The 16,865-nt window shown below is 39.5% G+C and overlaps 1 protein-coding gene across 3 annotated transcripts in view; it reads right to left on the bottom strand.

Annotated features, from left to right (window-relative positions):
• Positions 1 to 16,865, bottom strand: part of LOC118587030 (cytochrome P450 2C26-like) — a 54,820-nt gene that overhangs the window by 16,972 nt on the left and 20,983 nt on the right. For all 3 annotated transcript variants that reach the window (XM_036192588.1, XM_036192607.1, XM_036192596.1), the window contains one exon: positions 2,882 to 3,023. In XM_036192588.1, the coding sequence (XP_036048481.1) occupies positions 2,882 to 3,023 (142 nt within the window). The remainder of the gene's footprint in view (positions 1 to 2,881; positions 3,024 to 16,865) is intronic.

The raw sequence follows: 16,865 nt of genomic DNA on the forward strand, positions 1-16,865 counted from the left end.
TCCTGAGTGAGGTAACCCAGACTCAGAAGGACAAACATGGTATGTACTCACTCATAGGAGGATATTACATGTAAAAGAAAGATGACTAGACTGCTATTCACAACTCCAGGGATGCTACCTAGAAAATGGTACCCTAATAAAGACACAGGGATCACCGAATGACAGAGAAATGGATGAGATCTACATGAACAACCTGGAAGACAGTTGGAGTAATGAAAGGCAAGGTTTGTGGGAAAGAAAGCTTAGGAGAGCAGGAGATCCCAGCTGGATCAGGAACAGAAAGGGAGAACAAGGAATAACAGACCATGATAAGTGAAGACCACATGAGAACAGGAATAGGCAGAGTGCTGGAGAGGTCCCCAGAAATCCACAATGATATATCCTCTGTAGACTGCTGGCAATGGTTGAGAGAAAGCCTGATCTGACCTAGTCTGGTGCTCAGATGGCCAAACACCCTGACAGTGGAGCTGGAACTCTCATCCAATAACTGATCGAAGTGGATGCTGAGATCCTCAGCCAGGCCCCAGGTGGAGCTGTTGAGCCCAAGTTTGGAAAAAGCACAGGGACAAATAATCAAATGAATGGAAGCACATGAATTATGAACCAAAGGCTGTGGAGCCCCCAGCTGGATCAGGCCCTCTGGATAATTGAGACAATTGAATAACTTGAACTGTTTGGGAAGCATCCAGGCTATGGGACCAGGACCTGTACTTAGTGCATGTGCTTGCTGTGTGGAACCTTGGGCTTACTCAGGGACACTTTGCTCAGCTGGAAGGAAGGGCCTGGACCTACCTGTACTGAATCCACCAGGTTTAAACAATCTCCAGGGGAATCTTGGCCCTGGAGGAGATGGGAACGGAGGGGAGGGGATGAGGACAAGGTGGGTGGGGGTGGGTGCGGGAGGGGGGAGGACAGGGGAACCCATGGCTGATGTGTAATATTATAACACAAATATAATAATAATAATAATAATAATAATAATAATAATGATAAAAGAAAAATCTATTTTCAATAAAAGGAAAAAGCAGCAGATTAGATTATAATACTTTGTTATACCAATTCATTGTTAGATCAATTGCAATTAAATAAAGATTATTCATTATTATGAAAATCATGATTATTTTCCAGTATTAGAAGTCCTCTAGATAATTGGATGCATTTTCATTTGTTCATAATTTTCATTTTTTTTACTTAAATTCATGCTGGAAATTTAGGTATATATTTTTAAGTGCTGGGAATATATACTCAATTAAAAGGAGCATTAGACTATGAACTGTTTCTCTTTCATCCTTCATTTTTTGATAAAGAACACCCACATGGTCAATGTTGAATTGGGAGATTCCCAGATCTGGTACCTATCAACCCTTACCCTCCAACAAGAGTTATTCAGGCTTCTGGATCCCATGACTAACTGTGACTTCACTTCAGATAGTGGGATAAAAAACATTCTCAATATTTTTATGAAAAAATGGAAAATTGGACAAAAATTATTGCAAACCTGGAGCTGTAATCTACCTTCTGTTTTAGAAACTCATAAGAAAATACCTGATCCTGAGACTTCTTGTGTAGTCTCAATCAGAATAGTTTGTATGAGACTCAGTAATCTCCCTGGAGATATTCATGATTATGTTCAATCCTGAACATCCATGTGTCTATCTTGGGTGAATGTTTTGAATCTATCTGAATAATACAAGACAAATATTTTCTATTAATGTGGTGAAATAAGGAGTTATAATTTATTTCCTTTGTCTGGAGGATAGACCCTGCTGCTTCAATTCATGGAACAAGGCAGAGAAAAAGCTCTGAGAACCAGAATTCTGGGACTCATATGCCCCTAGGCTACCATTGCTCATTGCCTGTCAATCATCAATGTCTCAGGTTAAAGGCTTCTTAGACTCAGTTTCTTTCAAGAATTTTATTTTCCTGGAGTTGGGTCACCTGCTGAATGGGAATAGGAAGAGGACATCACCAAGGTGAGCACCCTGTAATCATCTTTATTCTCTACATGAACTTCCATTCCTTTGGAACAAGACCCTTCACTGGTCTGTAGATACAGATCCACAGCTTGTTTTCTTACCACATGCATGTTAATCTAACATTTATGTTTCAACATTATCTTTCTTGCTTTATAGTTTCTCATTCCTCACATTATTGTTTCAGTAGTTTGCTGAAGTCTCTTTGTCTGCTATTGTTATCTCTCCCCATCCTAAAAATACAAATTTTGATTCACATATGTGTTTTTATCATGTATTATATATTGAGCACAGGAAAGAAATTGTGTTTCATATATGCTGGACCACTGGCTCTGTTTTAATGTACAGTGTAAAAGAAAACATGATTGGTACAGTTGAAAAAATCATTATCCAACAGAAGTTTAAGGAAATGGACTTCTGAAGAGATAAAATCCCTTAATCTACATTTTCTGCATTAAAGGAAAAATGTTTTTAGAGAATCTAAATATTTTGAACACTTCTCAGAATGCACAGTCTCTCAGCCAGACTCAGTACATTCTACGCTTTTTGTTTATGCTTCCATGAGGTGAATTTTCTTTTCTCCACCCCAAAGTTAGATGCATCAGAATAAAGAAAGGAAACCAAAATATCTCAGCTGATCTAAAAACATGACTTTTAATAATAAAAGAACATGTTTCCACAGGACAATGTATACTGGCCATGCCTATTGGAGTTTACCTTCCAAATAACTAAGACACTGACCAGAATTTGGTTGCTTTTCCTACTGTCTTAGTCATGCTGTTCTTTACAGCCAGTGAGTGACACAAAAGGTGAAGGACTGAGAGGTCTCTAAGAATAACACACAGGACACTAACAGAGTCTTTCAAGCATCTTATAGGAACTCTGTGTGTCACCATCTGTATCCTCACCTGTGACATGTGGGTGCTTCAGCAGGAGCAGGAGAGCATATCTCAGTGTTGTGCTTGTTGTCTCTGTCCCAGCAGTAAACAGATTACTCACAGTTGCTGCCAGATTTTCAAGTGTAAATTCTGATTGTTGATTGTGGTTTTCCTAAGAATAATTTGATGCAATAATCTGGTAAATTCTTTATCAGCACATCTGATTACAATGGTTCTACAGTTTTACACAGTTTATATATTTGTTACTGAATGTATAAAATTTAGAGTAAAACTCCATAGTTCCCATTCCAAATGGTTGTTCTAACTGTATAAAAATTTGCTGAGCTGCATAGTGTTGGGGGTCTAGTTAACTTGACATGAGCACTTATTCTTTTGCAATTATTTTAAATTAAGATGTCTGCAAAATGTTTGTTTTATATTGTTGCCAACAAAAATTCTGAAATGTAGAGTAGAGGAGAAATTATGGCACCAATTTTTATAATTTTCAATTTCACCCTAATTCCTTACTAGCCTAACTTTTGCATTGATATGATTATCTGCACATAAGTGTGTATAGTTTTGTACTTTCATGCCCTAAAATAATAAACAAAACATTTTTTTCATTAATTATTTTCTCCCATCAAAATCATATGAAAAAGAATTGTGTTAGGTCTAATTGTGGGGTACACAGATTCATGCATAAAAATGAGGGCCTATGTACTTTAAATGGTGAAGAATACTGGAGGACATTTGACTCTATCTCTGCAAATTCTGTATTAAACTAAGATGGATCTGTAATGAGAATGTTTGCATTTTCCATATACTGATATATTTTGGATATAAGCTCAGAAGTAAAGTGCCTGGGTCCCATGACATACAGAGAGAGAGAGAGAGAGAGAGAGAGAGAGAGAGAGAGAGAGAGAGAGAGAGAGAGAGATTGAGTAAGTAGAAGACCTCTGACATTGTTTTCCACAATGGCTCTAATAATTGACACTCTCATCAACATTATATTTAGTGTCCTTCTCATTTCATTATCACCTGCAGTTTTTTCTTTGATAAAGTTCTGCAGTTACTACTGTAGTGCCAAATCTCATTGTGATATCTTTTGTCCTTCCAGTTGGAAAATGACATCCATAATTGTATTGGTCATTTGAACTTATGCTTTGAAGGATAATATCTAAAACTATGGGGAACTGAACCTGACTGAACTGAATCCACCAGGTTTAAATGAATCCCCAGGGGAGTCTTGGCCCTGGAGGAGATGGGAATGGAGGGGAGGCGATGGGGGGAAGGTGGGGTTGGGTGGGGAGAGGGGAGGACAGGGGAACCCATGGCTGATGTGTAAAATTAAAACACAAATATAATAGTACAAAAAAGAAAAAAATGAATAACAAAACAATATGAAAATGGCACAGTGTAAAATTTTAAAGACTACAAACTATGACGAAGTGGTAATTACCCCCAAACTCTATGGTTATTTAAAAAAAAAATCAGTCACCATACTATAATTCTGTGGTGATATATTGTGTACTTCAATAAAGCTTGCCTGATGATCAGAGGACTGAGCCAGGCACTAGATTAGAAATAGAAACAGGCAGTGTTGACACACACCTTTAATACCATCACTTGAGATCTCCTGCCTTTGCTTGGAAAGCACACTCACCTTTAATCCCAGGAAGTGATATGGCAGGGCAGAGAAAGGCATATTAGTTGGGGAGAAACTGGAACTCATTCTCTTTAGACTGAGAATTTTGTAGAGGTAAGAACTAGTGACTGGCTGTTGAGTTTTTCTTTCAGCTTACACCCTGATATCTGGCTTTGGGTTTTTTATTAAAAGACCATCTAATTTTCAAACAACAGGCATCCAAATTGTAGAGCATGAATTCACAAAATGCCACTTGCCTGTGGTCTTGCAGGCCCTGGCTTATGTAGAGCTGCATGGAGCCACTGTCACCACCCCATATGGGCTCGAATCCCTAACCTTCTAGCTAAGATTTTGTTGCAGCCTCTGCAGCAAACTCTGTAAGTTTTTTGTTTTGGCTTTAAAACCCATAGGAGTTAGCCACTTTCTTGAGTTCCCTCATGCAGATGACTGACTCTTTGGGTTCTTCTCTCCTGGTGGGTTGTGGGCTCTGCCTGGGTCCCTATCTCAGACTGCTACCACACTAGGTAGCTACCTTGAAACCTGTTGGGCTTCTACTGTTCTACATAGAAGTAGTCAGCCACTCATCTGAATTGTCACTGTTGGCAATTAGTATTTTTTTAAAGGGAGAAAATAGTTAAAAGAGAATTTTTGTCCGACATTAAGAAATGCTAAATATTTTTACAATGGAGGGAATTTGGTGTTTGTTTGATAATACAGTTGATGGTCTAAAAATGGAAGAACTGAATGAGGGGTAATTAAAATAGATGGGATTTATGTAATGTCAATTATATATATTTTTGTTTGATTATTTCTGTTTTATCATCAAAAAAGTTGGTTAATATGAGTGCCAAGATGAAAGTTTTAGAAAAACTTATTGAAACAGTTCATAGAAAAACTCAAACTTAAAAGGAGAACCAATCTCAGCATTGCATTATATGAGTACAGAGAAACATCCTAAGGTTTCAAACAGCCATCTTTAATGTGTCTAGTAACCCTGCCAAATGCTCAAGGCTGTGTACAAGCTAACTGAAATCCTGTGGAAATGTTACATTTGAGGAGATTCAGAGAAGCTATAGTGTTATATGCATTCCCCATATGAGAAGCAAATGTCAAACTTGTGGTCAGCATATAATAGAATTATGCCTCTAGACTGGAGAGATATGATTACAGCTGTCTTAGAGGCTGGTCCACAATTACAGTGGAGGGCTTGGAGAAGGATGAGGCTAAGATCATTGGACAACAAAATAGGGTGAGAGGTATGGAAATCTCCCAAGATCAAGTTCTTGGGAAGGGAGATTATTTTAATGTGGAAAGACAATTTCTATATGATGACCACATCCTGGCTTTATGTTGAATGGCAGCCTTGGGATGGATTGAAGAAGTAGGAAAGAAAATTGAGTCATTTCCCAAAGTTATACAGGACACAAAAGAAACCTTCACTCATTACTTACAAAGTCTGACTTCATAAGTAAATAGAATGATATCAAATTCAGAAACTATACAGAGAGTAATTGAATCTCTGACTTTTGCAAATGCTAAAACACAATACAAAAGATAATTGGGCCATTAAAGGCAAGATCAGCACCTGTGGAGGAATGGATCCAAGATCCAAATACTATTGAATCTCATGGCCATGATGATACTTGGATAGGAGAGGTGATTTCCAGAGGTTTGAAGAAAACTAATAATGTCAGATGTTTTAATTGCAGTAAACAATATCACCTAATAAGGAACTATAAATCCTGGAAATAATGTTTTCTCAAGGAATAATTCCAACAGAGCATCCCTCCCTTCTGGATTATGCAAAAGATGTGGCAAAGGCAGACACTGAACTAACAAATGTAGATCAACAAGGGACAGACAAACTAATCATTGCCTTTGCCATCAGGAAACTCCCTGAGGGGCCTCTCTCTTGCCCCCATATCAAATTCCATTCAGTCAGTTCCTGTAATTGTGGGGAAAACTCCTTCCCAGAGAAATTGACAAACCTAATCCCTATTGTAAAAAAAAAAAACATACAATAGATGATAGAATAGCTATAGAAAAAATAACAAAAAAATTCAGGAAAAACCATAAATCAAAATTGATGTAGATCAGATTTGAAACTCCTCAAAGTTAGGGTTGGGGACGGTTTTTTTTTTTTTTTTGACATTTCAGGATAACAAAAACAACCATCTTGAGGAATTTAAAGACTTTTGGACAAATAGTCATCCCATGAAAAGGGAGAAATACCTGGAAAAAATTACCAAGAAAAAAAGTAATCTGACCTAATTCGATCTCTAAAATATGGAGGATAATACCCCAAAACAATGATTCCAGATGGACTATGACAACGATATTAAGCTGACAAACACCACCCAAAGATCATCTACAAACTGCTCAGGGCAATTTCGCGAAGGCTAGCTGAGATGACCACATTGCGTCCAAGAGTCAGAAGCATAATAGGTGTAAAATGGTAATGATATTCCTCAGAATAATCTAATGAATCACTTTTATATGCACTGAAATTCTAATGGGAAAACAAATCTTCAAATTCAAGTGGCACAGCACCACAAACAATAACAAAAATTATAGAAAGCCTACAATATCATGGAAACTGAAAAATGCTCAACTGAAGCACCAATGGGTCAAGGAAGAAATAAAGAAAGAAATTAAAGACTTCCTAGAGTTCAATGAAAATGAATGCACTGCATACCTAAATTACATGCCACAATGAAAGCAGTGCAAAAACAGAAAATTGGTAGCACTAAAAGCACACATAAAGAAGTTGGAGAAATCACACACTGGTGACTTAACAGCACACCTGTAAACTCTAGAACAAGAAGGAACAAAGTCACCCAGGTGGAATAGACCAAGAAATAATCAAATTGAGAGAAGAAATCAATACAATAGAAACAAAGAGAACCATCCAAAGAACCAATGAAATAAAGAGTTGTTTCTTTGAGAAAATCAACAACATTGACAAGCTCTTATCCAGACTAACCAAAAGACAGAGAGAGAGAGAGAGAGAGAGAGAGAGAGAGAGAGAGAGAGAGATTAACACAATCAGAAATGAAAACAGAGATATAACAACTGACAATGGGAAATCCAGAGAATCATCAGGTCATACTTCAAACATCTGTTCTCCACAACATTGGAAAATCTAAAAGACATGGACAATTTTCTGGATAGGTACCACATACAAAGTTAAATCAAGACCAGATAAACTACTTAAACAGACCAATAACTCCTAAGGAAATAGAAAGAGTGATTAAAAGTCTCCCACCCATAAAAAGCCCAGGACCAGATGATTTCAATGTAGAATTATACCAGATCTTCAAAGAGTTTATACCAATACTCTTCAAATTGTTCCACACAATAGAAAAAGAAGGAATGTTACAAAACTCCTTCTATGAGGCTACAGTTACTCTGATTCCCAAGCCACACAAAGATGCAACAAAAATGAGAATTAGAAACCAATATCCCTCATGAATATTGATGCAAAAATTCAATAAAATATTAACAAACCAACTCCAAGAATACATCAAAAACATTATCCACTATAATCAAGTAGGCTTCATCCCAGTGATAGAAAGATGGTTCAACATATGAAAATCTGTCAATGTAATACATCATATAAAGAAACTGAAAGAAAAAAACACACATGATCATTTCATTAGATGTTGAAAAGACCTTTGACAAAATCCAACAACCCTTCATGATAAAAATATTGGAGAGAAACTCAAAGGCATTCCACTAAAATCAGGAACAAGACAAGGTTGTCTGCTCTCCCCATATTTATTAAAAATAGCACTTGAAGTTCTAGCTAGAACAATAACACAGGACAAGGAGAACAAGGGGACACAAATTGTAAAGAATAAAGTCAAACTTTCACTATTTGCAGATGGTAGGATATTATACATAAGTGACCGCAAAAATTCTACCAGGGAACTCCTACAGCTGATATATGCCTTTAGCAATGTGGCAGGATACAAGATTAACTCAAAAAAATTAGTAGCCCTCCTATATACAAATGATAAATGGGCTGAAAAAGAAATCAGAGAAACATCAGCCTTTACAATAGCCACAAATAATATAAAATACATTAAGGTAACTCTAACTAAGCAAGTGAGAGATTTGTATGACAAGAACTTTAAGTCTCTGAAGAAAGAACTAGAAGAAGATACCAGAAAATGGAAAGATCTCCCATGCTCTTGGACAGGCAGGATTAACATAGTAAAAATGGCAATCTATTCCTATCTCCTCCAGGGCCAAGATTCCCCTGGGGATTCATTTAAACCTGGTAGATTCAGTACAGGCAGGTCCAGTCCCCTCCTTCTAGGCTGAGCAAAATATCCCTGTGTAAGCCCAAGGTTCCAAACAGCTAGCTCATGCAATAAGGACAGGTCCTAGTCCCACAGCCTGGATGCCTCCCAAACAGTTTAAGCTATTTAATTGTCTCACTTATCCAGAGGGCCTGATCCAGTTGGGGGCTCCATAGCCTTTGGTTCATAATTCATGTACTTCCTTTCCTTTGGCTATTTGTCCCTGTGCTTTGAGCAATCTTGATCTCAACAATTCACGCTCTTACAGTCCCTCCTCTTTCTCGACAGTTGGACACCTGGAGCTCCACCTGGGGCCTGGCTGTGGATCTCTGCATCCACATCCATCAGTTATTGGATGAGAGTTCCAGCACAACTGTTAGGGTGTTTAGTCATCTGATCACCAGACTAGGTCAGATCAGGCTATCTCTCAACCATTGCCAGCAGTCTACAGAGGATGTATCATTGTGGATTTAAGGGGATCTCTTGAGCACTCTGTCTATTCCTGTTCTCATGTGGTCATAATTTATCATGGTCTGTTATTCCTCATTCTCCCTTTCTGTTCTTGATCCAGCTGGGATCTCCTTACCCTAAATCTTGCCTTTCTTTACTCACACTGTCGTCCAGGTTGTTCATGTAGATCTCATCCATTTCTCTGTCATTGGGCTATCCCTGTGTCTTTCTTAGGGTCCTGTTTTCTAGGTAGCCTACCTGGAGTTGTGTAGCAGTCTAGTCATCTTTGTTTTACATCTAGTATCCTAATATGAGTGAGTACATACCGTGTTTGTCCTTCTGAGTCTGGGTTATCTCACTCAGGATGATTTTTTCTAGATCCATCCATTTGCTTGCAAACCCTGGGAGGCATCCAGGCTGTGGGACCAGGACTTGTCCTTAGTGCATGAGCTGGCTGTTTGGAACCTTGGGTTTACACATGGACACTTTGCTCCACCTGGAAGGAGGGGACTGGACCTGCCTGTTCTGAATCCAGCAGGTTTAAATGAATCCTCAGGGGAGTCTTGGCTCTGGAGGATGTGGGAATGGAGGGGAAGGGATGAGGGGAAGGTGACGGCGGGAGTGGGAAGGGGGAGGACAGGGGAACCCATGGCTGATGTGAAAAAGTTAAACACAAATATAATAATAATAATAAAAAACCAAACCAAAACAAAAAAATAGCAGTCTTTTGAAAAGCAATCTATAGATTCAATGCAATCCCCATCAAAATCCCAACACACCTTTTCACAGACCTGAAAAGAACAATATTCAACTTCATTTGGAAAAACAAAAAACTCAGGATAGCTAAAAGAATCCTGTATAAGAAAGCCATCTCTTGAGGCATCACCTGCTCTAACAAGCTCTATTACAGAGGTATAGTAATAAAAGCAGCTTGGTATTGGTATAAAAACTGACATGTGCACCAATGGAATGGAACAGAAGACCCTAAAATCAACCCACACACCTATGAACACCTGATTTTTGACAAAGAAGCCAAAACTCTACCATGGGAAAAAGAAAACATCTTCAAGAAATGATCCTGGCATAACTGGATGTCACATAACTAGATGTCAACATGTAGAAGATTGCAAATAGATCCATATCTATCACCATGCACAAAACTCAAGTTGAAGTGGATCAAAGGCCTCAATATAAAACCACTTACACTGAACCTGATAGAAGATAAAGTAGGAAATAGTCTTGAACGCATTGACACAGGAGAACACTTCCTTAATATAACACTGATAGTACAGACACTGAGAATAACAATTGATCAATGGGACCTCCTGAAACAGAGAAGCTTCTGTAAGGCAAAGGGCATGTCAAATGAGACAAAATAATAGCCTATAGAATGAGAAAATATTTCACCAACCCTACATCTGACAGAGGTCTGATCGCTAAAATATATAAACAACTCATGAAACTAGACATAAAAATAACAAACAATCCAATTTAAAAAATGGGTTATAGAGCTAAAGAGAGAATTCCCAAAGGAAGATTTTCAAATGGCTAAAAGACATTTAAGGAATTACTCAGCCTCCTTAATTATCAGGGAGATGCAAATAATGACTCTGAGATACCATCTCATATCTGTCAGAATGGCTAGGATCAAAAGCACTGCAGACAGCTTATGTTGGAGAGGATGTGTAGCAAGGGGAACACTCCTCCACTGTTGGTGGGAGTGCAAACTGGTATAGCCAATTTGGAAATATAGTAGCTTCTCAGAAAATTGGGAATCAATCTCCCTCAAGACCCAGCTATATCACTCTTGGGCATATAACCAAGGAATTTTCAATCATACCACAAGGACACTTGCTAACTATGTTTATAGCAGCATTATTCATAATAACCAGAACCTGGAAACAACCTAGATGCCCCTCAACTGAAGGATGGATTAAGAAAATGTGGTACATATACACAATGGAGTACTACTTAGCAGACAAAAACCATGACATCATGAAATTTGCAGGCAAATGGATGGAACTAGAAAATATCATCCTGAGTGAGGTAACTCAGACTCTGAAGTACAAACATGGTGTGTACTCACACATAAGTGAATACTAGATATAAAGCAAAGGGTAATCAGCAAACAACCCACAACTCCAGAGAAGCTAACTAACAGAGAAGAACCAAAGAGGGATGCATGGACTGCTCTGATAAGGGGAAATAGATGATATCTCTATATGAGTAAACGGGGGTGAGGGGTAGGCAATGGAGGGTAGTAGCTAGGGGATGAAAAAATAAGGGAATGGGATGGTTGAGCTATAATAGGGATGGAGGGGAAAGGCAATGAAAGAGGGAGAGATCATGGTGATGGAGAGAAACCCAGTGATAGGGAAGTTTCCAGGATTCTTCAAAGATGACCCCAGGCTGGACTACTAGTAATGGTGGAGAGGGTGCTGAAATGAACTGGCTTGCCCCAGAGATCAGACTGGTGAATACCCTAACTGTCATCACAAGCTTTTCTCTAATGACTGATGGAAAACAATGCAGAGATCCACAGCTAAACACCAGACAGAGCTGCAGGAGTCCAATCAAAGAGAGAGAAGAGGGAGTCTATGAGCAAGTGCATCAAAATCATGATAGGGAAACATGCAGAGATGACCAAACCAAACTAGAGGGAACTCATGAAAGTTGGATCAACAGCTATGGAGCCTACATGGAACTAGACTAGGCTCTCTGCCTGGTGAGACAGCTGTGTAGCTTGATGTGCTTGGGAGACCTCCTGGTGGTAGGATCATCCATCCCTGGTGCATGAGTGGGCTTTTTGGAGCCCACTACCTATTTTGGGACACCTTGTACAGTCTTGAGGCAGGAGGAAGGGCTTGGACTTGCCTCTACTGGATGTGCCTCCCAATGGGAGGCCTTGCCTTCTTTTGGGTGTGAGATGGGGTGAATTGGGAGGGGGATGCTGGGGAGGCAGGAGGAGGGATAGGGGGATTTTTATTGTTGTGTAAAACAAATGAAAACATGTTCTTAATAGAAAAGGGGGAAAAAGAAAAAAAAACAGGTATGTAATGGGTATCTGTAGGAAGATCAGCTCTGACCTTCTCCCACCTTTTGAAGGGTTCTTAGGTGGAGGAGAGAGGAATTAAGAAATGACAGATAGAAAGAGAGACCTAGATAATGACCAGAAAGACAGAAACACAGGATAGCTTTGGGAGGGTCTGGGTCAGTACCCAACAGCCTTGTTCTTTATTCAAAAGAGCTTTTTATAATAAGCCAAGGGGAGAGGCAAAAGACCTCCTCCTTGCAAGATCAAAGTACACTGAACAGCCAAGTTTAGACTTTTCCAAATACCTGGTAAACACACCTGTGGCCAAATCATCCCTTTACACAGACCTGGTGGGTAGAACAATCTCAGATTCTCTGACCCTGAAAAAAAATGGGCCACTACAGTTTCTAAAAACAAACAAACGAACAAACAAACAAACAAATAAATAAATATAAATGGGATAAAATAAAGCCAAAGAAGAAGCATAAGAACCATACATGTCTGGATAGGTACCACATACCTAAGTTAAATCAAGACCAGATAAACCATTTAAATAGTCCAATAACCCCTAAGGAAATAGAATCAGTCATTAAAAGTCTCCCAACCAAAAAAAGCCCAAGACCAGATGGTTTCACTGCAGAATTCTACCAGATCTTCAAAGAAGACTTAATACCAATACCCTTTCAATTGTTCCACACAATAGAAGCAGAAGGAATATTACCCAACTCCTTCTATGAGGCTACAATTAACCTGATTCCTAAACCAAACAAAGATGCAACAAAGAAAGAGAACTACAGACAGAGCTCCCTCATGAACATTGATGCAAAAATACTCAATAAAATACTGGCAGACTCCAAGAACACATCAAAACAATTATCCATCATGATCAAGTAGGCTTCATTCCAGGCATGCAAGGGTGGTTCAACATATGAAAGTCCATCAATGTAATACACCACATAAACAAACTCAAAGAAAAAAACCACATGATCATCTCACTAGACTCAGAAAAGGCATTTGACAAAACCCTGACATTAACCTGCACACCTATGAACATATAATTTTTGACAAAGAAGCCAAAACTGTACATTGGAAAAAAGAAAGCATCTTCAACAAATGGTGCTGGCATAACTGGATGTCAACATGTAGAAGGCTTTAAATAGATCCATATCTGTCACCATGCACAAAACTTAAGTCTAAGTGGATGAAAGTCCTCAACATAAATCCAGTTACTCTGAACCTGATAGAGAGTAAGTAGGAAGTAGTCTTGAACTCATTGGCACAGGAGGTCACTTCTTAATTATAACACCAGTAACACAGACAGTGAGAGAAACAATCAATCAATGGGATCTCTTGAAACTGAGAAGCTTTTGTAGAGCAAAGGACATGGTCAACAAGACAAAGCAACAGCCTACAGAACGGGAAAAATTCTTCACCAACCCCACATCTGACAGAGGGCTGATATCAAGAATATATAAAGAACACAAGAAATTAGACATCAAAATTCCCAACAGTCCCATTAAGAAATGGACTATAGAACTAAACAGAGGATTCTCAACAGAGGAAGCTCAAATGGCTGAAAGACATTTAAGGAATTGCTCCACATCCCTAATTATCAGGGAAATGCAAATCAAAATGACTCTCAGATACCACCTTATGCCTGTCAGAGTGGCTCTGATCAAAAACACAGAAGACAGCTTATGCTGGAGATGATGTGGAGCAAGGGGAACTCTCCTCCACTACTGGTGGGAATGCAAGCTTGTACAGCCACTTTGGAAAACAATATGGCACTTTCTTAGAAAATTGGGAATCCATCTCCCCCAAGACCCAGCTATTGCACTCGGGCATATACCCAAGGAATGCTGTAGTGGATAGCCATCCCAGCATTGGCCTTGAAGTTCCAACCCCCATTGAGGCTTCAGTAATGGTCACGCCCACAAGGCAGGGTGGAGGAGGAAGCGGAAGACCAAGGATCGGGAGGAGGTTGCGCTCTTTGTTCGGTGACCCTGGACGCTGGAGGTAGACCGAGCAGAGTTCTCCAGAGAACACCGCTAGACTGAGCTATACCTTTGCCAGACCCTGCAACCTACCCCTTCATTTGTAAGTTACCCCACAAAATAAACCTCCCTTTTAACTATGTGGAGTGGCCTTAATAATTTCACCAATAGAATGCTCAATCATATCACAAGGCATTTGCTCAGCTATGTTCATATCAGCATTGTTTGTAATAGCCACAACCTGGAAACAAACTAGATGCCCTTCAACTGAAGAATGGATAAAGAAAATATGGTACATATCCACAATGGAGTTCTACTCAGCAGTGAAAAACAATGACATCATGAGATTTGCAGGCAAATTGATGGATCTAGAAAAAAAGCATCCTGAGTGATGTAACCCAGACTCAGAAAGACAAATATGGTATGTCCTCACTCATAGAAGGATACTAGATATAAAACAATGATGACTAGACTGCTACACAACTCCAGGGATGCTACCTAAAATACTGGACCCTAAGAAAGACACTGGGATTGCCCAACGACAGACAAATGTATGAGTTCTACATGAACAACCTGGACAACAGTGGGAGTAATAAAGGGCAAGGTTAAAGGGAATTAGAGTTTAGGGGAGCAAGAGATTCCAGCTGGATCAAGAACAGAAAAGGAGAACAAGGAATAACAGACCATGATAAATGATAACCACAGGAGAACAGGAAGAATCAAAGTGCTAGAGAGGTGCCCAGAAATTCACAATGATACATCAACTGTAGACTACTGGGAATGTTTGAGAGAAAATGCCTGCTCTGACCTAGTGTGGTGATCAGATGGCCAAACACCCTATCTCTCTTGCTGGAACTCTCATACAATAACTGATGGAAGTGGATGCAGAGATCCTTCCACAGGCCCCAGGTGGAGCTCCACAAGTCCAATTGTCGAGAAAGAGAAGGGAGTATAAGAGAATGAATTGTTGAGACCAAGATTGGAAAAGCACAGGGATAAATAGCCAAACTAATGGAAACTCATGAATTATGAACCAAAAGCTGAGGAGCCCCCAACTGGATCAGGCCCTCTGGATAAGTGAGCCAATTGAATAGCTTGTAGTGTTTGGGATGCATCCAGGCTGTGGGTCTGGGACCTGTCCTTAGTGCATGAGCTGGCTGCTTGGAACCTTGGGCTTACACAGGGACAGTCTGGGAGGAGGGAACTGGACCTGTCTGTACTGAATCTACCAGACTTAGCTGAATCCCCAGGGGTGTCTTTGCCCTGAAGGAGATGGAAATGGAGTGGAGGGGCTGGGAGGAAGATGGGGGGTGTGGTGGGAGGGGGGAGAACAGGGGAACCCATGGCTGATATGTAAAATTAAAACACAAATATAAAATAAAGAAACATACAAGATGCTGAGACACACAGGTCTGCACACATAGAACATAAATAAAAACAAAATCAAGAACTCTATGTATTATGAAAATATCTTTAAAATCAAAACAAAACTAACTCAAACAAAGCATTATGAGATAAAAGCAAGTCCAAAAATATCTGGAGTTTATTTTGTACTGGCCATCTACTGCTGAGCTTGGGGGCCTGCCTTTAAGTAAGTATGGTTTATCTGCCCATGAAAGACTGTTGCAGGAAAGTAATTATTCCTTTGCAAGTGGTTATTAACTGGTGATAGCTTCTAGGTTAGGGATGGAGAGTATGTATTTTCCCTTCTCGTTACTGGGTCCCTATCTAGCTTAGACCTGTGCAGGTGGTGTGCAAGCAGACCCATTCTCTATGAGTTCACTGTACATCAGTCCTGTTGGGTCTAGAAGGAAATTTCCTTGGTGTTTTCCATCTCTACTGCTCTTACAATCTTTCTTCCTCCTCTAGCATAGAATTCTCTGGGCCCTGAGAAAAGGAGTGATGTTTTTGACCAGTTATCTGTTATAAGACACTGGCTTATTTTTCAGGTATTGGTTATTATGAATAAAGATGGTATCATCTGATTTATTTTAGACACAGGGGCTTGTTATGTAGTCCAGGATGGCCCTGAACTCAATATCATTCTTTGTTAGTTGCCTCAAGTGCTGGGTTTACAAGTATATTCCAAGAGTATATTATGTGCATATATTTCTGTATTGATGCGAACTTTCACTTTTCTGGGATTATATAGGTTGTTCACATATATCTTTTTCCTTCCTTCCTTCCTTCCTTCCTTCCTTCCTTCCTTCCTTCCTTCCTTCCTTCCTTCCTTTCTTCCTTCCTTCCATCCTTTCTGTCTGTCTTTCTTTTTGAGGTAGGTTTTCACTGGGTAGCAGAGGCTGGCCTAGACCTCAATATGTAGGCCAAGCTGGCTTGGATCTCACACAGATCTCTGGCCTCTGCCTCTCAAGTGCCGAGATTAAAGGTGTCTACTTTTATGCCTGGCCATTTATATATTAATTAATTAATTTTTGAGACAGGGTCTCAACATATATCTCTGGCTGTCCTGGAACTCTTTGTGTAGATTAAGTTGGACTTGATCTCACAGAGATCCTTTTCTGCCCCTGCTGGGATTAAAGATGTTCACAGACAGACCGAAGCACCAAGACATGCCTGGTAGAGGGTG

This window comes from Onychomys torridus, chromosome 1, assembly GCF_903995425.1.
Source record: "Onychomys torridus chromosome 1, mOncTor1.1, whole genome shotgun sequence".
NCBI classification, from domain to species: Eukaryota; Metazoa; Chordata; class Mammalia; order Rodentia; family Cricetidae; genus Onychomys; species Onychomys torridus.